Source organism: Cervus canadensis, chromosome 24, assembly GCF_019320065.1.
Source record: "Cervus canadensis isolate Bull #8, Minnesota chromosome 24, ASM1932006v1, whole genome shotgun sequence".
Lineage (NCBI taxonomy): Eukaryota > Metazoa > Chordata > Mammalia > Artiodactyla > Cervidae > Cervus > Cervus canadensis.
Window position 1 is genome coordinate 48,896,263 of NC_057409.1, and position 24,776 is coordinate 48,921,038.

At 36.9% G+C, this 24,776-nt stretch overlaps 1 protein-coding gene across 5 annotated transcripts in view; it reads left to right on the forward strand.

Annotated features, from left to right (window-relative positions):
* The window catches only part of HECW2 (HECT, C2 and WW domain containing E3 ubiquitin protein ligase 2), a 420,397-nt gene that overhangs the window by 337,546 nt on the left and 58,075 nt on the right, over nucleotides 1–24,776 (forward strand). For all 5 annotated transcript variants that reach the window (XM_043445118.1, XM_043445119.1, XM_043445120.1 and 2 more), the window contains 3 exons: nucleotides 279–381; nucleotides 2,709–2,805; nucleotides 20,004–20,087. In XM_043445118.1, the coding sequence (XP_043301053.1) occupies nucleotides 279–381; nucleotides 2,709–2,805; nucleotides 20,004–20,087 (284 nt within the window). The remainder of the gene's footprint in view (nucleotides 1–278; nucleotides 382–2,708; nucleotides 2,806–20,003; nucleotides 20,088–24,776) is intronic.

Below are 24,776 nucleotides of genomic sequence, written 5' to 3' on the forward strand. Positions count from 1 at the left end.
ACATCCCCATAGGCATATTGAACTCCTTCTGTATGTTTGCTCAGTTGTCACAGCCCTGGCCCCTCTCAGGGACATGGATACCCCAACCCCTCCCCTCAATTCAGCAACTGAAGCAGAGCTTTTGAGAGTCCTGTGTCCGCCCTTCAAGCTAGCCTCTGTTCTGATCAGTTGGTACTTAGCAATGCTTGTTGTCAGTATTCTGAACAACTTGGCTTAGGATACCTTTGTAAAGTACTCTGGAATTTAGTGTAGAACATAAACACTGCTTGTGTTTGCAGGTAGGAGAAGATTCTCGACATGCAGGACCACCAGTTCTTCCCAGGCCATCGAGTACGTTCAATACAGTCAGCAGGCCACAGTACCAGGACATGGTTCCAGTGGGTATGTCATCTCTTCCCAAAAGTCTTTGTTTGCTTTCATATCAATGTGTACCGTGCATTCTCTGCTGATACTTCCCTATTGTCAGCCTGCTACATTTGCTCTGTACCGAGAAACAGTTGCATTATCCCTAAAAAACTCATTGGAGTATCAAACACTTATGTCCTGTAAAATCCTGTAGGCTGAGAATTTTTATACTACTCTGCCTTTTCCGTGTGAAGTCTTTATGCTAGATTCTTGAAGTTAAGGAAAAATAGGTTGTTAAAGCAACTGGATTGTGTGACCATTTTAAATTAGGCATTTGGACAAACAAATATTTATTTAATATATATCTAATACTTGAGACAGAGTTTAAATGGCGTGTGAGCCTGTAGTACTAATGATGGTACATTCTTAAGGGGCTTTGTGGCAAATTCAAGATAGCAAAAGCCGCCAAAATTGTAAAATAAAAATAAATGAATACAAGCCAGTAGTCCTAAAGAATAATTTGAGTTGTTAGTAAAATGATGAGGTTGAAGTAGATCAGTTTCCGAACCTGGAGCCCCTAAGGCAGGTGGGATGGATAGGCTGGCAAATGGGCTGTTCCATCTTCAATTTGAGCAGCTCTTCATTTGTCTGGTTTTATCTTAAAATTTTTATTTTTTAAAGAAAGATTTACCATGAAATATAATGCAGTGCCCATGTCCTAAAGAAGTTTCAGAATCACTGAGAACCACTTCTACTCAGAAGAAATCCTGAGTAGAAATCAAATAGTCTATATTTTATTGTATAATTACTAATTTGATGCTAAATACTGCACATAGAACTTTAAAGTACTATAAAATTGTAGTTTAAAAATTATCTAGTCTCTGATCTTAGATGAAATGTAAACATCTAGTGATAAGATTTCAACTATAAAAGTATGTTTATTATTTATATATGGTCAAAAGTGCAGTTAGGACGCTTTGAGTTCGATAATGAGATTCCATTTTAGCAGATAGTATTTTTTAAAATTTCATTCACATTTAACTAAAATAAGCTTGATGTAGTTAAGCTTTGACGTGGCAGATGACTCGAGAATTATGTTTCTTTTGACTGATATTCTTTTTAAGTAAGGCATGTTTCTTGATCATATTTATGAACACAAGAGTATTAACTGACTAGAATCTCTGGTGTTTGAGGATTCAGATCCTCTGTTCTGTGATTTAAATGTATCTGTATTTCGAATTAGAAATAGATATGTAATCAAGATGAATTATCTTATGTGAGCAAGTTAGTTTTCTTGATAAAAGAATATTAGCAGAGCCTTTAATAAATTTTAATTACATTTAAAATTTCTATAGACATTAGCCAGCCTTGACTATGATATAGGTTTTCCTTTTAAAATATTATGTACATAATTGATGCTGCTGGTTGTATTGTAACTGTTGGTGTGGCTGAGTTGGTAAAGAGCTACCCTGTGACTTAGTGACATTTATTTCCACCTAGAATTTGGGAATGGCTTGCCTCTGTATTTCAGTAGTTGCTGTTGGCAGCTCTTGTATTTTAGCAGCTCTTGCCCTGCCTCTTTACCCATGTGGGTGGCTGACCTTTAATCAGAAGATGGTTTTCCATTCCTAGCAATTGTTCATGAGGTGATTTTAGTAAGCAGTAGCAGTAAGTCTCAGTATCTAGAATCAGTATTAGTGTCAGTATCTAGAATCTTGTTGATGATCTCCTCTTGCAATTTGATAATAACTATGGCTCATCAAATGAGTTTAATGAGTGCTTAAATCAATCATACCTAACATCTAAGTCCAATACTCATTGACAGGACAGACACAGATTGGAATTTAGTTATCTATAGTGGTTCTAAGGGCTTTCTTGGTAGCTCAGCTGGTAAAGAATCCGCCTGCAATGCAGGAGGCCCTGGTTTGATTCCTGGGTTGGGACGATCCCCCGGAGAAGGGATAGGCTACTCACTCCAGTATTCTTGGGCTTCCCTGGTGACTTAGACGGTAAAAAATCTGCCTGCAATGTGGGAGACCTGGGTTCGATCCCTAGATTAGGGAGATCCCCTGGAGGAGGGCATGGCAACCCACTCCAGTGTTCTTGTCTGGAGAATCCCCATGAACAGAGCAGCCTGGTGGGCTGCAGTCCACTGGGTTGCAAAGAGTCAGACACGATTGAGCGACCAAGCCCAACACAGCACGGGGGCTCTAAACTATGTCTCTGAGCACAGGAAATGTTAATCAGGAGAACAAAGGAAGTCTGGGTTTATGTGAATAAAACTAACAACAGATTTTAAATACTGTTACTTACTATATATATGTGTGTGTGTGTGTATATATATATATATATATATTTTTCAGCTTACAATGACAAGATTGTTGCATTTCTGCGCCAGCCCAACATCTTTGAAATTCTGCAGGAGCGTCAACCTGATCTTACCAGGAATCACTCACTCAGGTAACCAAAATATTGGTATTTAATTCAGGTTGCATAAGCCCCAACCATGAAATCTTCAGCAACACTGATAATTGTTTTGGAAATTCACTTTTATTTTCTGTCATTCTGAACAAAGGCATTTTGTGCACAAATACTTTGTCACCAATAGCAGATCAGTGCAGTCCTGGCTTTTCTCTGTTAAGTATGAGAATTGAATGAAATTGACTAAGGAATCTAGAACCATCTTTAAAGAATATGAAAAAAAAATAAAATTTCACAGCCAAGAATGCATCCTAGATGTGTAGCTTATAATGAATATAATAAGACACTAACTATTTGGATGTAGCATGAATAAGCAAAAGCAGCATAATGTTTATTTAACTGAGACTTATAGAATCTTAGACTTGGTACTGACATTTCTCCATAGTAAAAACACAGTGGAACTCAAGGAAGAAATCTGATCCTCTCCAGAATCCAGCATTCCCCTGTATGACCCCTCTCTTCTAAACAACTCTTCAGTGCGTCATGCTTCAAACCCAGTTTTACTTTCCTGAATACATGCTGTTCCTTTTCGCTGGCAAGCTCTTCTGTGTGTGGCAAGATCTTTCTTTTTCAATTCAGTGTGAGATGCCCCTCCTGAAGCCTTTCGGCTCCATGCTGGAATCTCACTCTCATGATGTAGCCTTGTCTTTCTTTTTGGTGTGCTCAGCATCAGATAGGTGGAGATGGAAAGAATTGGGAGTTTCTGCTGAAATCCTGCGTAACCCAAAGCCCATTTAGTCTACGTGCCACTTTTAACAGCAAAAATATGTTTGCCCAGTGGTGCCATCCTGGCCCATGACAGTTCTCAAATACTGCTCCAGTAAGTTGTGTGGAACTGTTTTTGTCGGTATTACTGCGGAGTTTTATAAAGTCCAAAATGCCAGGTCTGGCTTCCCCCAACTTATCTCCCTTCTCTGAATTTATGCCCTCTATCCTCCCATGCCCTGCCCAGGAATTTAATTCAGGAGGTCTAGATAAAGTCCAAGCATTTAATTTCCTAAAACTTCTCCATATAATTTCAATGGCACATCCAGGTGTAATAGCCTCTGGTCTAGATGTTAATTTGATCGTTAATTATTTAATGCATCAAGCTGTTCTTCCTACTATTTTGGTTATGTGACTTTTGTGCTTTGACTTTTGAAGTCCTTATGCTTTATTTTCCAATTAGATTATAAGCTCCTTGCAAATAGGGATCTTATCCAATTCATTATTTCTCCTTCCTTACTGCTAAAATATCTAGTAACATTTTGCAAATATAGTGAATGTACGTATATGTTGATATGGAGATAAATTCCCGAATATCCTTCTTATGATGTTCTTAGTCTCTTGTATCTTAAAAGTCATCATTAAAACTTTCTAAAGTTTTTAAAGGCTAAAACTTCACATAATTTCAAGTATAATACTACTAATGTTGCTTATACAGAAACCCGGTTTTCACATAGTTAACTAACATCTAACTCAGGTAATCAGTGCTTTCCCCAACTTGACAAGCATGCTGTTCTCAGTCAGGAAGAATTATAAAAATTATACAAGCTGTCATTTTGTATATTTTATATTATACCATCTACTCAGCAACCCATGGGCCTCTAGAGAGTCTTCTGTAAAAATAACATTGCAGAAATGAGCCCCTCAGTTCTGTAATGAGAGATCTTAGAGGTTCTGGGCTGCAAAGCAAAACAAACAAACATACAAACAAAATCCCTCCTCTTTTGCAAATCAGAAAATACGGAGAACTCTGTTTTCTCTCTTTACCATCTTCAGCTCCAACCTGCTCCTCCCCTCACTTCTAGTCAATATTCATTCCTCTGAAAGAACCGTGTCCCAACAAAAAAGAACAAGAAAAAGGAAACTCACAGAATTTTCCACTTTTGCTCTGCAACTCTGCATTATTATTAATTTAACATATCTTAACATCTCTGTTGTCAGAGAAATAATATGATATAATCTACCTGAGCAAGGAATCTCACATTATCATTATTCTTTAATGACTTGACAGAACCATAACAGGTCCTAACAGAGGAAAAACCTGGAGGCCCCACTGGAAGCTTCCAGTTTTGTTTTATTCCTTCTGCTTTTTAGAGTCTTTAAAGTCTCTAATCTCCTAAAAATTGCTGAAGGTTTATATTTTTTGGTGACACCCAGAGTCCTCAATTTAAGGACAATCTCATGTGGTAATCTATTGCTAAGATATTATTGGATAGACTTTAAGTTTCCATCTTATTTCAAAACTTATTAATAAATTTTCCATTTACATTTTCTGTAACTGTTTATAGAATTTGACCATAGAAAGCTTGAGCAGTCATGACAAGTAGGAAGAAGCAGGGACTTCAGTCAATGGGATCATGTTGCTCTTACATAGAGTGCGTGTCAGTATGTGCTTTTAGCCTGAAAATCTGTTGATAGTTCAGCACTTTGCTTATCGTAACTACGTGATGGGGAAGTTTGTACATCCAGAGGAACACTCTGTTTCCTATAGTTAAAAACTGCATTGTAAGGAGCATTTCCACAAATGAAGGCGGGGAAGCTGGGTTTCTTTAATCTCATATTTCAGTCATATGTTTGATAAGAGATTTATGCCTGGACTGGAACTGCTGAGTCATGGCTCAAAAGTAGCAAAGGTAACCGTGAGCGTATCCTGAGCTGTGTGTACATCGTTCCTCATCTGTGGCACAGAGAAAAACATTCCTTCTTATTTTCTCCATAATACAATGAGGAAATAAGTGTCAGCCTTTGGGAAATTCAAATAGGTACACCTCTGTGCTTTGAGTTTTTTTCATTTTTCTCGTATGCTTCCTTGCCCTCCAGAAGATAGCAAGCAATTTGTTTAGTTTGTATCCATACACAGCTTTCTCTTCCTTGAGACACACCTTGAGTACCTTTTCCTGTAGAATGGTTATGGGTTTTCATGCACTGGGCTATAGCTTTTGCTTTCAATTGCTATTTTTAAAACTCTGCTTCCTCTAACGCCATCTGCCAAGCAAATGTACATGCTACCAAGTTGTTTTCTCTCTCTTTTTTAATCTCAGAAGAGATCTATTTGCTCAGAAAACTCAACATCCAAAAGTTGTAGCTCCGTCAAATGGATTGTGTCTCATTGAATTACATTAAAATATAGACTGATAAAAAATGTTCTAATATTTTATCCAAAGACAAATCTATTCATTAAAAACACAACCTTTTAAGAATATTTTATAGATGAATGTAATGCATACAAAGTCAATAAAACTTTGGTGTTGGTACTTGTACAATATTGTTTTATGAACAAGGGACCAAGTACCATAAAACTGACTTAAGAGCTGAGAATTCCCTTTTGTGTAATAGTTGAATTTAACCAGTAGATCTACTCCCTACTAACCCAGCTTTCCTCAGACATTGATGATAATTATTTCGGACTATAGGTCAATTCCTCCATGAGTATGTTCTAGAAAAATTTCCTTCCCATGGGAATAATCTATGATACTTTTTTCTGTTCTGAATAAATTGGGCCATTTCCTGTTTATGTCACTAGTAAATCAATAAATTGGAAGTCAAGAAATTCTGAGCTGCAAAAGGCAAATGACTATGTGTCCCAGGATTCACCAGAATAGAAGCAAATGCAGACTCTGACCTTCTGTTTCTTCACATAACCCTATTTTAAGAGCCCTGGAGTTTCGTTATTGTTCAAATTATATGGTTAATTTTGTTTTCATTTTTAAAAACAGTGCATGCCGTTGTGAAATTACCAAATAATACAGGATTTTGTGAAATAAAAAGTTAAAATTTCCGAAAGCTACCTTTCTTTTTTTTTTTTTTAATCTTTTTTTTTTAATTAATTGGAGGCTAATTACTTCACAACATTTCAGTGGGTTTTGTCATACATTGATATGAATCAGCCATAGATTTACACGTATTCCCCATCTCGATCCCCCCTCCCACCTCCCTCTCCACCCGAAAACAAATCCCCGTGTTCAAAATTTCTAACCTATTTTTTGTTCAGTTTTCTAACAGATCAGTTTTTCTGCATTTAATATTGGCTAGAATATTAATCTCAGTTAACATCTGATCTACTTGTTCAAAATAGCATAGATTTCCCTTTGCCAATCCTTATGCATTTCCTGTTACAACCTGCCTAGCTCTCTCTCACCATTTTCTCCTCACTTGTTTACTGTTCCTTCAGATGTCTGGAACCAATGTGACAAATTTCTGAACTTTGTTGTACCAAGTTATATGTAACAGGAAAAATTCATTGAAACTTTTTTTCTTATGAAAAAATTACATAGGCTTAACTATTGAATTAAAAAAAATAATTAAGATAATTCACTGACAACCACATAATGTTATTGGAGAGTCCTGGTCCGTTTCCCAACTGGAAGATCAGCATTAAAAATGACACTTAGAAAGTGGTAGACTATAGACCTTAAGAGTTCAGGGTCAAAGAGACACAGTTTGGTTTCTGGCTCTGCAATTTACTCACCAGACTGTGAATGAGGCATTTAGCTCCTTCCTCTAAGTCACAGTTTCCTCATCTGGATGGGGACAGGAGTTTCTAACTTGCAGTGTCCTTTTGAAGATTAAATGAGATAGTATGCTTACTACCCCTGATACTATGTAAGCAACAGAAAGGATACAGTAAATTTAAAGTAATATTTTATTAGTAGCCTGTCCTTCACATCTTGATTATATCACAAGGACTCAGTTTAAAGTAATTTACCCCTAAATTTACTGGTTTTCTAAACCACTCTTCTTAAGATGGATCATATGTATAAATGGCATCACATAATTGTGTGGACATAGTTAAAATAAAGGAATGGCCTTTTGCATCCCATCACTAATTTCTATGTTGGACGGCTTTCTAGTGTTGCACTTACACTATGTTCTTTAGGAAACTTTGTCCTAAAATTTTTTACATGTAAGCAATGAAACCAGCCTTGACTGTTCCACGTCTGCACAGAAGAGTGAGTCTTCTGGTTCAAGATTCAGTGCAAATTACTGAGGGCCAAACATCATGGCAGAGTCATTGACACATTTTAGAAGTCATCCAAAGGTGAATTATACTCATCTTCTCAGGCAATTATCTTCTTATAGAGCTAATGAGAGGGTTGAAATATTGTTACCTAGGATAGTAAGGAACACAGATCCTTAGTCCTAGGTATCTATTTCACAGCTTCTGCAGAATAAATAATTGCTATTTATGTTTTATGCAAATAGATATGCCAATTTGTAGTAGTGTATAGATTTTTGACATGTACATCAAAATGTAAATAATTATCTAGTTTTCACATTTTCTCTATGTGGAATCTCATAACTATTAATTTTAAAATAACTAGACAGTCAATCACTTAAGGTTAAAAAAGGCCCAAAAGAAAAATTCTCATAGCCAAGATTAGTTTAGATTCTCTTAAAGTATTATGCCCAGGTATTTGTTAAATTTTTCCATAAATAAAGTTCTTAAATATATTCATCTGCTGGATATTTCTCCAAAGCATTATATTTTCTGGCTAACAAAGGATTCGTTTAGGATTTTTCAAACCATTTTCTTGCATGAAGAATAACCATGTTTTAGGTACGTCTGTTCTGTTGTTAATTTTTGCTATATTCTGTTGCACATAGCAAAAAAGAGTTCAGCAAAATGGCATCCTTCTTCAGTAGCTCATCAAATGCGGACTCTGTGTGGGCCAAAGTACAGTATCAGGAAGGATTCTAGCCTTAATGCTTTCCCTAAACCCAAGAAGATAATAAACCATTTCTTTAATCATAGAGAACAATGTATTACTATTTCTGATATTAAAAATGAATTTTAATGAAATCTGATTTTTACATCTACATTTAATTGCAAAATTACTAGTGAATCAGAAGTATTTCTTACAAAACAAATAAAATATACATAGCCTCTGTGTTAATAATGTATTTTTTTTGTCTTTCTCAATGAATTTGAGTAGTTATGGAAACTGTCTTCAGAAAAATTAATTTAATTAAAATTAAAATGTCCTTATTCCAAGCACATTGTCCTACATACAAATGGATAATATTAATACATCCCATTGAATAAGTTATTACTGTCTGTTCCTTGAAAGTGAAAGTGAAAGTGAAGTCACTCAGTCATGCCTGACTCTTTGCGACCCCGTGGATTGTAGCCTACCAGGCTCCTCCCTTCTTGGGATTCTCCAGGCAAGAATACTGGAGTGGGTTGCCATTTCCTTATCCAGGGGATCTTCCCAACCCAGGGATCGAACCCAGGTCTCCACATTGCGGGCAGACGCTTTAACCTCTGAGCCACGGTACATTTTATAGTAAACATTCTTGCAGACCCATCAGAGTGCCATTATACCAAAAATCAGGTATCATATGTGTCTGAATTTTATAGTTTACAATAGAAATGGCATAATATTACCATCTGTGCTTAAAATGTTTAAAAACATCTTATATTTTTCTACCATATGTTTTCTTACACTTATATTCCAAATCAAGTATAAGCTACATGAAATCAAGTTATATTTTACTCATTTTATAACTTCTTGCTTCTTATAGTACCTCACATCTTATATTGTATAAAGTGGGTGTTTGAGAAATATTTGTTAAATTAATCAATTTCATAGCAGTATATTTGGAACTTAATGATAGCCTCTAAAATTATTTACCTCAAAGGGGTAAGTAACTACATTTCCAGTATACAAAATCACATGTATAAAGATACAGAATCCCTCTTTATAATAAATCAATTTATATTTCTTTGTATATTCCAATAATTACTTTAGATCCCAGGAAGTGGTAGCATAACAATTATTTATTTTAAAAACTTGGCTAAAATTCTCTAGCACGTAGCATTATTTTGAGTATTAAGATGAAATTTTGAATAATGTTATTAACTTTTAAAATTACATTGGGATTTTGATGGAAATTTTTAAAAAGTTTAAGTTACTTTGCATATGATTAACATATTTACAGTTTTCCATTTTTTCTTCTACAGGTATAACTTTTCATGCATTCAACCTTTGCATTTCTTGCAATACAGTTTTCTTATTTATTTATTTATGTAGGCACTGAAAGTTTTGTGTCTAGGTTTTCCAAAAGTATTTTATATTTTCGTTTCTGTTATGAGTGGACTTTTTTTATAGTTTTCTAAATAATGACTGCCAAATCTAGAAAACTGCTAGTACAATTTTATAGTACGATTTTCTGGAAATTGGTGTCTCAAGTTATTTTTTTCGTTTACCTTGACATTTTATATCATTGTTTAAAAAATGCTGCGGTATCCTTGTCTGCCCCTTTACATACCGTTGAACAGACTTGTCCATTCTAATGTTAATGGGTTATATTGTAACCTGTTTTTTTTAATATATATTTATTTTTAAATAAAATACATGCCTATATAATATAGTTTAAATTCCTGAATATCTTTTCAGTTAAAACACTTGTATCAAATACATAATAAATTATTATAATTCATAAGAAAACATAAACCTCTAGCTATACATTTTAGCATAACCTAGATATTAATTCTTCAGAATAATGATGGACTTAGGGTACAAGCTTTTAAGAATGCCTGATTAAAGTGTCTTATAGCCACATGTTTTTTGCATGTGATAACTAAATTCCTTTTGTTAGCGTTAAAATAGTTTTGCTTTATTTTGCTTTACTGAGAATAATGTTTCCCATTATCTGTTAAATTTTGAGGATTTTAAACCCTTCGTATGTATTATCTCTTTGGTCCTCACAGCATTATTTCAGTATTACAGAGAGGCCAGGGTCTTATCTAGTGCATATCATAGAAGTACTCAATAGGTATTTGTGGAATTAACCAAGATAAATGCCAGGATTAAAACAACTTGCCAACAATAGAAGCAGAAAAAGGAATATATGACCAGACATCTAATTTGGCTCTATTTTCGATAGATCATTCTGTCTGTTGAAAAAGGAATAAATAATTATGAGACCTATCTGATAATATACTCAATATTTTGAAATTTTTGCATGCTACTATATAATAGTTCTGTGATAAGCATTTTATTTGCATTTGTTCATTGAATCCTTTCCACCAACCTATGAGGCAAATACTATAACTAAGCTTATTTCAAGATGAGAAAACAAGCAGAGAGAGAGTGAAGTAACTCTCTGAATTCTTAACACAGAGCTGATTTATATCCACTTACAACAAATATTGCTTCTAAATATATGACTAATTGATTTCACCTGTGTGTGTCCATCACCATTATGAGATAATAATGGATCTGTATTTTCAAACCTTACCTATGTAATGGGAAGTAGAAAGAAAAGTTGACCTTTCTACAGCTTGGTTCTTACCTCAAGCCAGACCGTGCCCTATGACTGTAATCAGAAATATGAATCATTAGTACTGATTTTCCTTTCTTGACATTACTCCATCAGAAAAGTCATGGGGATTTCTCTAAAATTGCCCTGAGGCAATTTTTCACAACATGTATATTTTTGAAGGTTTACTAAACTATACAGGAACCTTCTGTTTACAGAAGAAGAGGGTGTCAGAGGATGAGATGGCTGGATGGCATCACCGATGCAATGGACATGAACTTGGGCAAACTTCAGGAGATGGTGAGGGACAGAGGGGCCTGGCATGCTGCAGTCCATGGGGTCGCAAAGAATCAGACACGGCTGGGCAACTGAACAACAGCAACATCATACAGGAAACATGTGTTCAGAGTCTGAAATCAAGAGAGTGTTGTGGTTTAGAGGCATTGCTGCTTCTGATTGTGTCTGATCACGTGCCCTACTTTAACTTCACCAAAATGTTGGTTGGTTTTAGCGAGGCTATTTTCTGTGGGAATTCCGGTCTTGAGACTATGTTCCTTGTCCTCAGATGATCTTCTGCTTGAGATGATCTTGTGGGGTGATTCTACGCATTGGGAGGAAGTGGTTACCAAGGTCTGAATTTGACAGGCATCTGAGAGACAGTGATAGCCAGCAACTTTTTCCTGAGATGTCACAATGTATATAGTCTAGTATCCGTATGAATCTCTTAGCTATGTAACAGTTGTGTTTTCTTATGAAGAAGTTGTCTTTACCTGTCTTTGTCCTTCCTGCAGTAGGTTCTGTTTTAGTAAATAGTGTTAGCTTTCTGGTTCTCTTTTCTCCACCACAATAAAAAATGCTATAAAGATAAGTTTATTCCAAATACTGAATGGACTCAGGGAAATTTGTTGGGAGCCAAATGTATTTTGGTGTTAACTGATCATCCGCCTGGTTTGGTTTGACTAAGCCCTTCTTATCTGCACAGCATCGTGCTGGGTACTGGAAGGCACAGAGATAAAGGGGGAAGGGCTTTTGCCCTGCAGAATCCCACGATTCAAGAGGAACTGAAGTCATATCTGAGTGGCTGTGTGAGGAAGTACGCTGCTGGAGGAAGTGCTAGAGTGTGTTGTAAAGGGTACAATGAGCAACATGCCCATGAGGAAACGGTCAAATGATAAAATGTTCTTTGAATATAATCTTGCGTGCTCAGTCACTCAGTCGTGTTTGACTCTTTGCAACCCCATAGACTGTAGCCCACCAGGCTGCTCTGTCCATGGGATTTTTCCAGGCAAGGATACTGGAGTGGGTTGCCGTTTCCTCCTCCAGGGGATCTTCCCAACCCAGGGATCGAACCTGTATCTCCTGTATTGCAGGCAGATTCTTTACCACCGAGCCACCAGGGAAGCCAAATATAATCTTAATTCTCATTATAAACCACTAAAATTGAATAGAATTTCTTCATTAAGGTGAAGGCAATAAAGAAATTAGAGGATTACCACAGATTTCTTCTAACTCTATAAATTTATAAAATAAACTTGAGTAAATATGTTAATGTAACTTTCAAAAGTCCTTCTAATCAGAGTCATGTGAATCTTCAACAATATTTCTCAAACTTGTTATGATTATTTCAGACACTGGGTGGACTCATGGAAATTTTTTAGGATCCAATCTGTTATTTTCCATCCTAAAAGGAAAACAAACATTTCAGATCTACAGTAGTGATTTTCAACCATGTGTATTTAGTGAAATGTAAAATGTGTACAAATATAAAATATGTATAGACTCCATAACCTTATAGCTTAATAAGCTATAAAACCAAAAGAAATATAAATTAAGTAAAAACAAACACAAAAAAAATTTGAATTAATGATATTGCAAGAAGATTTTGTTTTACAGAAGCCAAATCACCAATGTTGAGACCAGTGTCAGTGGAAAGATGTATTTGTGCTTTTTGTTTCACTTGTATTTGACTTGATTCTTTTGATTTTTGTGTTTAATGGTCTGTGACATGCATCTGTGGCATTATCTTGATCATAATTTTTCTTGCTTAACAAATAGCTTACTTTCATCAATGTGATGAGCCACTTCACTTAATAATGTACCCCCAAGTACAATACTGAAGAAAAATATATCATTAAACATATCCTGTGATGATTCTACTGCCATTTTTCTACTTATAAACTATTTAAAAACTTTTGTTCTTGGAAAAATCCATAGCATCTTTTATGCTTTATTTAGCATTTTTAAGTCCATTTATTTTGTTTTCTCTTTAGCCTGTGGCAATTTACATATACATTACCTTGCCTTATTTCATCATGATCATTTAATTTGCAATTTAATACTGCCAAAGAAAAGTTTTGTCTTTTTAAATGGTGAAAGAATTGCGTGTTAGTAGCAGACAGGTACAGTTATCACATTTAACATCAAGCCCTGCTCATCAACACTCTAAAAGTTCACCTCTGATCACTTGGCAACAAGTGTCTTGTAAATGCAAACATGGGAGTTGATGTCACTTTGTAATATTTAGTCATAAATGTCATCCAGCTTGTCCAAAATATGCTTATCTCATATTAGCAGTTTTAATCATCAAAGTGGAAACACAGCATTTTAAAATTCTCCTAGTATTCAAGATTATATCTGTAGATTTCTAGTAGGCAATGATGCCAGTTTAAGAAATGCTAGACTAAAGAATATTGGGCAAATACCTGATAACCAAGGAATAGTTCCCATTTTTCCTCCCACCAGGAAAGATTGGTGATATTTCTGAGGATAACTACCCACTTTTTTCTCTTCCTCAGCCTTGATCTTCTTTCTTGACAGTCAGTAAACCAATGCCTTCTTTGTTTTTACATGAAAGAACTCTTTGAAGGACTTAATAGAAGAGGAGTGGGCATAAAGCCTAAACAGGGCTCAGTTAAATGAATGGAATAACTTAAATATATTCATGTCATGCTGGCATTGCCCATGGACTCTCTCTTCCACTGCACCATGAACTCTTTGAGAAAGGGGCAGTGTCTTATACCCTATTTGATTCCCGGTATGTGATACAATGCCTAGCACGTAGTAGGTACTCAGAAATTGTTTGCTGAATGAATGAATGTTGACATGAATTTGGGCAAACTCTGGGAGATGGTGAAGGACAGGGAAGCCTGGTGCTGCCGTCCATGGGGTCGCAAAGAGTCGGACATGACTTGGCGACTGAACAACAACAGTAATATGATATATATCAGATAACATGTCTCAGTGCCTTGTTCCTGGAAGCATATGACCCATCTCTTGTCATTGTGATAAATTAGCTGGCCCTGTAGAGAACTAGTCTTAGCCTGCCTCTGGTATGTTCTTAGTCACTCAGTCATGTCCAACTCTTTGCAACCCCTTGAACCATAGCCCGCCAGGCTCCTCTGTCCATGGGGTTCTCCAGGCAAGTATACTGGAGTGGATTACCATTTCCTTCTCCAGGGGATCTTCCCAACCCAGGGATCAAACCCAGGTCTCCCACATTGCAGTCAGATTCTTTCCTGTCTGAGCCTCCAGGGAAGCCACACCTCTGCATGTTCCGGCCTAAAGAATCCGGCCAATTGTCTTCACTGCCTCATAGTTAATATCTGGAAAGTGATGAGAAGTTTCCCAGTTGGTGTATTTCCTGCATTGTCTGTCCCTTTCTTTCCCTCATCCTGTCATCCTTCTGACTCAGGAAGCTATGGTCTCTTCCTTATCCACAGAATATCATGTGATCCGCACAGCCTCAGTCAAGAGCAGGCTATCGTTTTCATCACTCAACCAGTTCCGTGTGGTTCCAGTTAGATGAGTGGAAGAGAGAGTCCAGCCTGTTTGTTTTCTGCTTTTATTGTTTGCCGAGTCCATTGTGGTGATAAGCTAGAGGTAGCTTTTGTTTCTTCAGGATCACAACATACTGTTAGTCACCCTTGTAACAGTACTTCTTTGGTCAAGTTCATTTTTTCCCAAGATAATTTTTTTCTGATTTAGCTTTCTTTAAACCAACTTTTATATCTCTTATCAAAAAACCACTTACCTGATAATGGGCCTTTGTTTCCATCATGTGCTTCAGACATAAGATTATAACACTTGAGGGACAATGTTCTGCTTGGTTTGAGACTTCAGACTGAAATAACCATAAGCAGAGAGGAGAGGCTGGCTTTTCTTTTCTGGTAGTTCCTTTATATGTATGCCTACCATTCATCTATATACCATTCATCTATATCTGTGTTTCCAGTAGCTAGCTGCTATATAGTATATATAATATGGCTGTAATGTAACATTATGTAAAATTATGTAAAACGTAATATTTATACTGGCAATAAAAGGCAGAAAAGTTGAAAATATCAAAGATTTGGTGTTTCATGTGCTAACACATTATGTAAAATGGATCTAAGCAGAAGAAGCCTAGGACTAAATTCAGTTTTCTGTGATTATGGTTTCAGTGTGCCTGCCCTTTGATGCCCTCTCGCAACACCTACCGTCTTACTTGGGTTTCTCTTAGCTTGGACGTGGGGTATCTCTTCACGGCTGCTCCAGCAAAGGGCAGCCGCTGCTCCTTACCCAGCCAATCTGATCACACAGACCACAGTCTTGTCTAACTCAGTGAAACTAAGCCATGCCGTGTGGGGCCACCCAAGACAGTCGGGATATGGTGGAGAGGTCTGACAGAATGTGGTCCACTGGAGAAGGGAATGGCAAACCACTTCAGTATTCTTGCCTTGAGAACCCCATGAACAGTCAGAAAAGGCAAAATGATAGGTTACTGAAAGAGGAACTCCCCAGGTCGGTAGGTGCCCAATATGCTGCTGGAGATCAGTGGAGAAATAACTCCAGAAAGAATGAAGGGATGGAGCCAAAGCAAAAGCAATACCCAGTTGTGGATGGGATTGGTGAAAAAAGCAAGGTCCGATGCTGTAAAGAGCAATATTGCATAGGAACCTGGAATGTTTGGTCCATGAATCAAGGCAAATTGGAAGTGGTCAAACAGGAGATGGCAAGAGTGAATGTCGACATTCTAGGAATCAGCAAACTAAAATGGACCAGAATGGGTGAATTTAACTCAGATGACCATTATATCTACTACTGTGGGCAGGAATCCCTTAGAAGAAATGGAGTAGCCATCACGGTCAACAAAAGAGTCCGAAATGCAATACTTGGATGCAATCTCAAAAATGGCAGAATGATCTCTCTTTGTTTCCAAGGCAAACCATTCAATATCACGGTAATCAAGTCTGTGCCCCAACCAGTAATGCTGAAGAAGCTGAAGTTGAATGGTTCTATGAAGACCTACAAGACCTTTTAGAACTAACACCCAAAAAAGACGTCCCTTTCTTTATAGGGGACTGGAATGCAAAAGTAGGAAGTCAAGAAACACCTGGAGTAACAGGTAAATTTGGCCTTGGAGTACGGAATGAAGCAGGGCAAAGGCTAATAGAGTTTTGCCAAGAGAACGCACTGGTCATAGCAAACACCCTCTTCTAACAACACAAGAGAAGTCTTTACACATGGACATCACCAGATGGTCTACACCGAAATCAGATTGATTATATTTTTTGCAGCCAAAGATGGAGAAGCCCTATACAGTCAGCAAAAACAAGACTGGGAGCTGACTGTGGCTCAGATCATGAACTCCTTATTGCCAAATTCAGACTTAAACTGAAGAGAGTAGGAAAAACCACTAGACCATTCAGGTATGACCTAAATCAAATCCCTTATGACTATATAGTGGAAGTGAGAAATAGATTTAAGGGACTAGATCTGATAGAGAGAAAGCCTGAGGAACTATGGACAGAGATTCGTGACATTGTACAGGAACAGGGATCAATACCATCCCCATGGAAAAGAAATGCAAAGAGGCAAAATGATTGTCTGAGGAGGCGTTACAAATAGCTGTGAAAAGAAGAGAAGCAAAAAGCAAAGGAGGAAAGGAAAGATATACCCATTTGAATGCAGAGTTCCAAAGAATAGCAAGGAGAGATAAGAAAGCCTTCCTCAGCGATCAATGAAAAGGAATAGAGGAAAACAACAGAATGGGAAAGACTAGAGATCTCTTCAAGAAAATTAGAGATACCAAGGGAACATTTCATGCAAAGAAGGGTTCGATAAAGGACAGAAATGGTATGGATCTAATAGAAGCAGAAGATATTAAGAAGAGGTGGCAAGAATACACAGAAGGACTGCCCAAAAAAGATCTTCACGACCCAGATAATCATGATGGTGTGATCACTCACCTAGAGCCACACATCCTGGAATGTGAAGTCAAGTGGGCCTTAGAAAGCATCACTACGAACAAAGCTAGTAGAGGTGATGGAATTCCAGTTAAGCTATTTCAAATCCTGAAAGATGATGTTGTGAAAGTGCTGCACTCAATATGCCAGCAAATTTGGAAAACTCAGCAGTGGCCACAGGACTGGAAAAGGTCAGTTTTCATTCCAATCCCAAAGAAAGGCAATGCCAAAGAATCCTCAAACTACCGCACAATTGTACTCATCTCACATGCTAGTAAAGTAATGCTCAAAATTCTCCAAGCCAGCCTTCAGCAATATGTGAACCATGAACTTCCAGATGTTCAAGCTGGATTTAGAAAAGGCAGAGGAACCAGAGATCAAATTGCCAACATCTGCTGGATCATCGAAAAAGCAAGAGAGTTCCAGAAAAACATCTATTTCTGCTTTATTGACTATGCCAAAGCCTTTGACTGTGTGGATAACAATAAACTGTGGAAAATTCTGAAAGAGATGAGAATACCAGACCACCTGACCTGCCTCTTGAGAATTCTGTATGCAGGTCAGGATGCAACAGTTAAAACTGGACATGGAACAACAGACTGGTTCCAAATAGGAAAAGGAGTACATCAAGGCTGTATATTTTCACCTCCTATTTAACATATATGAAGAGTACATCACGCGAAATGCCAGGCTAGATGAAACACAAGCTGGAATCAAGATTGCTGGGAGAAATATCAATAACCTCAGATATGCAGATGACACCACCCTTATGGCAGAAAGTGAAAAAGTACTAAAAAGCCTCTTGATGAAAGTGAAAGAGGAGAGTGAAAAAGTTGGCTTAAAGCTCAACATTCAGAAAACTAAGATCCTGGCATCTGGTCCCATCACCTCATGGGAAATACATGGGGAAACAGTGGGAACAGTGACAGACTTTATTTTTCTGGGCTCCAAAATCACTGCAAATGGTGATTGCAGCCATGAAATTAAAAGACGCTTACTCCTTGGAAGGAAAGTTATGACCAACCTAGACAGCATATTAAAAAGCAGAGACATTACTTTGCCAACAAAAGTCCATCTAGTCAAGGCTATGGTTTTTCCAGTGGTCATGTATGGATGTGAGAGTTGGACTGTGAAGAAAGCTGAGTGCCAAAGAATTTATGCTTTTGAACTGTGGTGTTGGAGAAGACTCTTGAGAGTCCCTTGGACTGCAAGGAGATCCAACTAGTCCATCCTAAAGGAGATCAGTCCTGGGTGTTCATTGGAAGGACTGATGCTGAAGCTGAAACTCCAGTACTTTGGCCACCTGATGTGAAGAGCTGACTCATTGGAAAAGACCGTGATGCTGGGAGAGATTGGGGGCAGGAGGAGAAGGGGACGACAGAGGATGAGATGGCTGGATGGCATCACCGACTCGATGGACATGGGTTTGAGTAAACTCCGGGAGTTGGTGATGGGCAGGGAGTCCCTGTGTGCTGCGATTCATGGGGGCGCAAAGAGTCGGACACGACTGAGTGACTGAACTGGACTGAACTGAACTGACTGAAACTCAGTTTATCATTCCCAGTAAGCTATGTGGCTAAGAGCGCACATTAGGAATTTTTCATCTCAACAGTTGAACCTTGTCTTTCACCTCATTACTTTCAAGTCTACAGGTAAATTAGAATTTGAAATTTCAGATTATAAAAATTAATTATAACTTTATGAAACTACCAAATAGGAAAACAAGATAGTCTATAGAAAATAACTAAATCTAAACAAATACTTACATCAGATATTGATACTTTATTTCATAGTATACAGAAATCAGAATATATTGTCATTTAGCACTTAGAGTAAAATTGTGTATTTGTGTTGATTGTATGTTCCTATCAAAAGCAATGCTTTCAGTACCCTAGTTTATGTTCTTATTTTTTGTCTTCTTATCAAAATTGATATGGTGTGCTTTGAAATGGCATAATGTAAATGAGCGGAAACAACCAACAATATTTTATTGAATTTATATTCATATAAAGAATTGAGATTAACAAAACAGTGACTCTTCAAACAAGTGAATGCTGGTGTTATCACATATATCTATAATAAATAATGGTCCAAAATTGTGTTTGGTATGTGTACATATAGGTATATACATATTTGCACAAGTGTACATATAGTCACCAACTGTAGAACCTGAAGATGTTTTAGGTTTCAGTTATTTCAAAGAGCCACATGCTTTTATACTGAATATATAATTTACAGATAGTACCTACTTCCAAGTAGAAATGTGCTCATCATGCATAATGTAGAGGCATATCCTCAGGAAAATAAATGAATATCCTATTTGTAATAAGAAGGAATCAATCTGAATGGTCCAGACTGTTACTTATAGTCAAGCCCACAGCAAGGCTTTAACTCAAAGCAGAGACTGAATTTTATTGGGTGGACGGTGCTGCTACCTATAGTAGTATTTGAGTAGCAAAAGATGAGAGCAATAAAATATTTTTTTATCATTGTTAGAAATGGGTGATGTTGATGCTCATGAGGGTCCTCCTTGACGACAAGGACCACGTTTTACTTGGATGTGTATTCCTAGGGCACAGTAGCTACCACATAATAGGTACCAAAAAATGTGGTGACCATTCTTTTTTAAAAAAATGGTGCCTTAAGTACTGAATCATGTCGCCAACGTTTACTACACATGTTTGAGTTCTTTATTTGCTTGAATAGGGAGAAGATCCAATTTATCCGGACTGAAGGGACTCCAGGATTGGTGCGTCTTTCAAGTGATGCAGACCTTGTCATGCTGCTGAGGTATGTAATGCCTTCTCAAAGTGGGAAATCGCCTATCATCAGGCATTCTGGAGCACTTTAGAAAATAATGTGCTAGTATTGGCAGCCAGTAAGTGCTTTTCTTTTATTCTGAAAGACTCTTGTGGAATACTCATGATGAAGATGCAGAATACTGATTTAGTGATAAGTCATTTCAGATTTCATTTCTTATCACTGGAATCAGCTTGATTTTTGTTTTACCCTGCTGGCAGAGGATGCAGTATTGGGAAAGGGAAAGATACCAGTGAGTAGAATGTCCCATCACAGAATAAGGCAGAAGGTTATACCTCGCTTACCCATGAGAGTAAAAGAGAGGTTGTATTTGTATTTTCATCCAAAAGTTTTTTCTCAGAATGTGTTTTGTCCCATTTTGCTGATTTGAAGTTATTTATTTACTTTATGGCTTTGAGAATTTAAGTTTGGGAAATCAGAGAAGAAAGTTGAAATTTGGTCACTGGTACTCACTGCCAACTTTGATAGACTTTCATAAAAACTGACTGATTATATTTTCTTTTTTAATAGTTAGATGGGCTTTGGTTTATGAACTTTAGGGTAGTTTAGAATGCAAACCGGCAAGTTTTTTTTTTTTTGCAAACCGGCAAGTTTTTAAGACACTTTTTCAGTTTTGATTATTTTTCAAATGTAGGAGACCAAAGTAAAATAATATTTTGCTCTACCTAGTGGTTGGGACACCCACTATTATAATCTCCACAGAATTAAAGGGAAGTCATGCTGGGCCATTATCAAGCAATGTTTTATTTATTCCAAAGTGTTACTAGTCTCATTCATATTATTCATGAGAATCTTAACTCTAACCATTTATACTGCAGGCTTGATTGCTGCCGTGTTTGTAAAACTAAAGCCAAAAAGTAATTTTCTTTTACTCTGCCGTTGGAACATAACTCAAAGGGATATGACCATTTTTCATGGATATCTTCCTTCATTTTATCCTGAACATGACCTAATTGGTGGGTAGGGGTCACTTCTCAGGCTAGATGCTAACCCTCAACTGTGGTGTTTAGGCAGTTCTGAAAGCAGGATGTAGCATGCTAGATATTCATGAAGATTCTTGGTCAATTAATGTGGAATATGATGTTTTTAACCATAGTTTGGTTGTTGATAAAATAGTAAGTTTTATTACAGAATTCTGGCTGAGATAGGACTCTTTTGATTCATTCTAGAAGTCTGTGGTTTTCTATTTAAAGAATTCTACTGTTGGAATTAGTAAAAACAAAAATGATTACAAAACAGAAATCACAATTATTGTGTACCTTCTCTTGGTTAAGTAACCTGTAATGATATAGTCCTAAATAGTTTGACTTACAATATAGTCTATAATGTTTGTATGTTAGTAAGCACTGTAATTTGCATGAGTTTCTATGTGTTATGTGGTTGAATTTTAAAATACTTGAAAACTGATTTGTATATAGAAAAAGACTACATTTTTCACCTTTAGGAAAATAGACATGTTTTCTGAAGTTAATGAGCCTTTGGAGAAACATGAGAAATTTACTTACATATTAATAGCTTTATAATTATTACGTACACGTGATAAATGATATTTAATTCTAGACTTTTACTTCATTTGGATTAGCAAATAAATAATTTTACACTGTATGTGCATGCTTAATAAATAATATTTAATGATTATTGAAACATTTTGGGATACTCTCATTTCTTTATTTTTTATTTTGCTTTGGAGTTTGAGTCATTCCCATCAGTAACTATAAACTCAGGCAGTGGATTTGTTCATTACATAGATGGAGTCTCTATATCTCTTTTTATACTTTGTCTATTTGTATGAATTATTTTTTAATAAAAATGTTTTTATTAACGTATAATTGATTTGTGTGCGTGCGTGCTGAGTTGCTTCAGTTGTGTCCTACTCTTTGTGACCCTATGGACTGTGGCCCTCCACACTCCTGTGTCCATGGGATTCTTTAGACAGGAATACTGGGGTGGGTTGCCATGCCCTTCTCCAGGGCATCTTTTCAACCCAGGGATCGAAACCCTGTCTCCTGCAACTCCTGCATTGCAGGCATATTCTTTACCACTGAGCCACTAAGGGAAGCCCATAATTGATTTTTACAAAACTATATTAGTTTTAGGTGTACAACGCAATGATTCAATGTTTTCATTTATTGTATTCCATTTAAAATTATTATAAAAATATTGGCCAAATTTTCTGTGCTGTACTTTATATCCTTGTATCTGATTTATTTTTTTTTACCTATACACATTGTCTGTTTCTTAGAAAGGAAAGGCAGGCCTGATACAAATGGACTTGAATATCAGCAAGCTGCAATATAGAGATGATACAGCTCCAGGAAATTATTCATTTCAAAATAAACCCAGGGAAAGTTGTTTTCCAATATGGCTATTATAAACTTAAGACTTTTAAGATAACTTTTCTGTATTTGTTATTGGTTATTCTATTTTGGCACTAGTGGTAAAGAACCTGCCTGCCAGTGCAGGAGACATGAGCGCCATGGGCTTGATCCCTGCACCCAGAAGATCCCCTGGAGGAGGAAATGGCAACTCACTCCAGTTCTTGCCTGGAGAATCTCATGGACAGAGGAGCCTGGTGGGCTACAGTCCATGGGCTCATAAAAGAGTCAGACATGACTGAAGCAACTTAGCATGCATTCTAATTCATATATTCTGTTAAATTATAAAAAGTGTGCAGAGCTTACATAGGAAATGATTGATAAATTTGGCTACATTGGAATTGTTAATTTATGTAGTAAAAGACATCACACATAAAGACATAAAGAAAGGCAACAAACTAGAAGACTATGTTCGCCAGATATAAAACAAAGACATCATGAATACATAAAGCAGGCTTTTAAATCAATTTGAAAGAAAATAACCCAAAAGAAAAACAAATAAAGGATATAAAAAGGCATTTCAAAAGAATCGAAGCATGACTAGCCAGTCAACTCATGGAAAGATGATAGTAATCATAAAATACAATTTCAAAAAAAAAAGAAAAAAAAAATGCAATTTCAAATAATGAGACACTATTTCATGTTATTCAATTGAAAAAATAAAAAAGTCTGATAATACCAGGTGAGAAATGGGAACTCCATATTGTCTGTATTTGGTGGTATTGCAGTTCTACCATCTCTTCAAAGAACAATTTGACAGTATCTTGTACGGATAGAAAACCTACACTAATGACTGAGCGAACTCTGCTTTTAGAACTAAGAAACTCTATTATGTGTATACAAGATAATACATACAATATAATCCTTGCACCATTATTGATTAAAGCACACAGTTGGGGGAAAAGTCAGCATTTGTCAAGAAAGTTATGGATAAGTAAACGGATACATTCATAGACAGGGCTTCCCGGGTGGCACAGCGGTAAAGAATCCGCCTGCTATGCAGGAGCCACACGAGATGGGGGTTTGATCCCAGAGTCAGGAAGATCCCCTGGAGGAGGACACAGCAACCCACTCCAGTATTCTTGCCTGAAGAACCCCATGGACGGAGAAGCTTGGTGGGCTACTGTCCATAGCATCGCAAAGAGTCAAATATGACAGAAGGGCCTGAGTATACATGCACAAACATTCATAGAATGGACTGTATATTACATGGCAGGTGAAAGTAGTAAAGTAAGTCCCTTATATAGAAACACACATGGATATCAGAAATATATTGTTGAGTAAAAAAGTTTAAGAATGTAATAAGCTTATAAATCATTTATATGATTTCTAGCAACACATAAGGCAAAGCTATATGTTGTTCCTGTATATATATGTTGAAAAGTTAAAATTGTGGAAGGATATGTTAAAATCATCATCAGTTCAGTTCAGTCACTCGGTCGTGTCCGACTCCTTGTGACCCCATGAACCACAGCACGCCAGGCCTCCCTGTCCATCACCAACTCCCGGAATCCACCCAAACCTATGTCCAACGAGTCAGTGATGCCATTCAACCATCTAATCCTCTGTTGTCCCCTTCTCCTCCTGCCCTCAATCTTTCCCAGCATCAGGGTCTTTTCCAATGAGTCAGCTCTTTGCATCAAGTGGCCAAAGTATTGGAGTTTCAGCTTCAGCATTAGTCCTTCCAATGAACACCCAGGACTGATCTCCTTTAGGATGGACTGGTTGGATCCCCTTGCAGTCCAAGGGACTCTCAAGAGTCTTCTCCAACACCACAGTTCAAGAGCTTCAATTCTTCGGCACTGAGCTTTCTTTATAGTCCGATTCTCACATCCATCCCTGAAATCACGATAGAGGGGCTCAAAAGGGACTTCCTATACAATATGCACATACACAGATGCATAGATACAGCTATATATAGGTATATTCACCTCTGTAAGTGTGTATGTATGTTTGAAGCAAAAGATAATAGTGTAAGTATGTATTAATCCTGGATGATATGTATTGAGTTTTTTTATATTGTTCTCTGTCTCTGTGTTAAATTTTTCAAGTAGAACATTTTCTCTCTTGATAGGAAAGTTTTCCACATATTGGTTGTATTTAAAGGAAATGATAGGTGTCATGGAGCAAAGGGACACAGATATAGATGTTCAAGGAGAGGGTGCTAATTGCTACTCTTAATTTTGCTGTGAGTTTCTAAATCTTTGTGGTATCAACTGTTTTATGTGGCATTTTTCCTTAGCAGTCAACTTAAAATTCACAATATTCTAATGGTTACTGATTT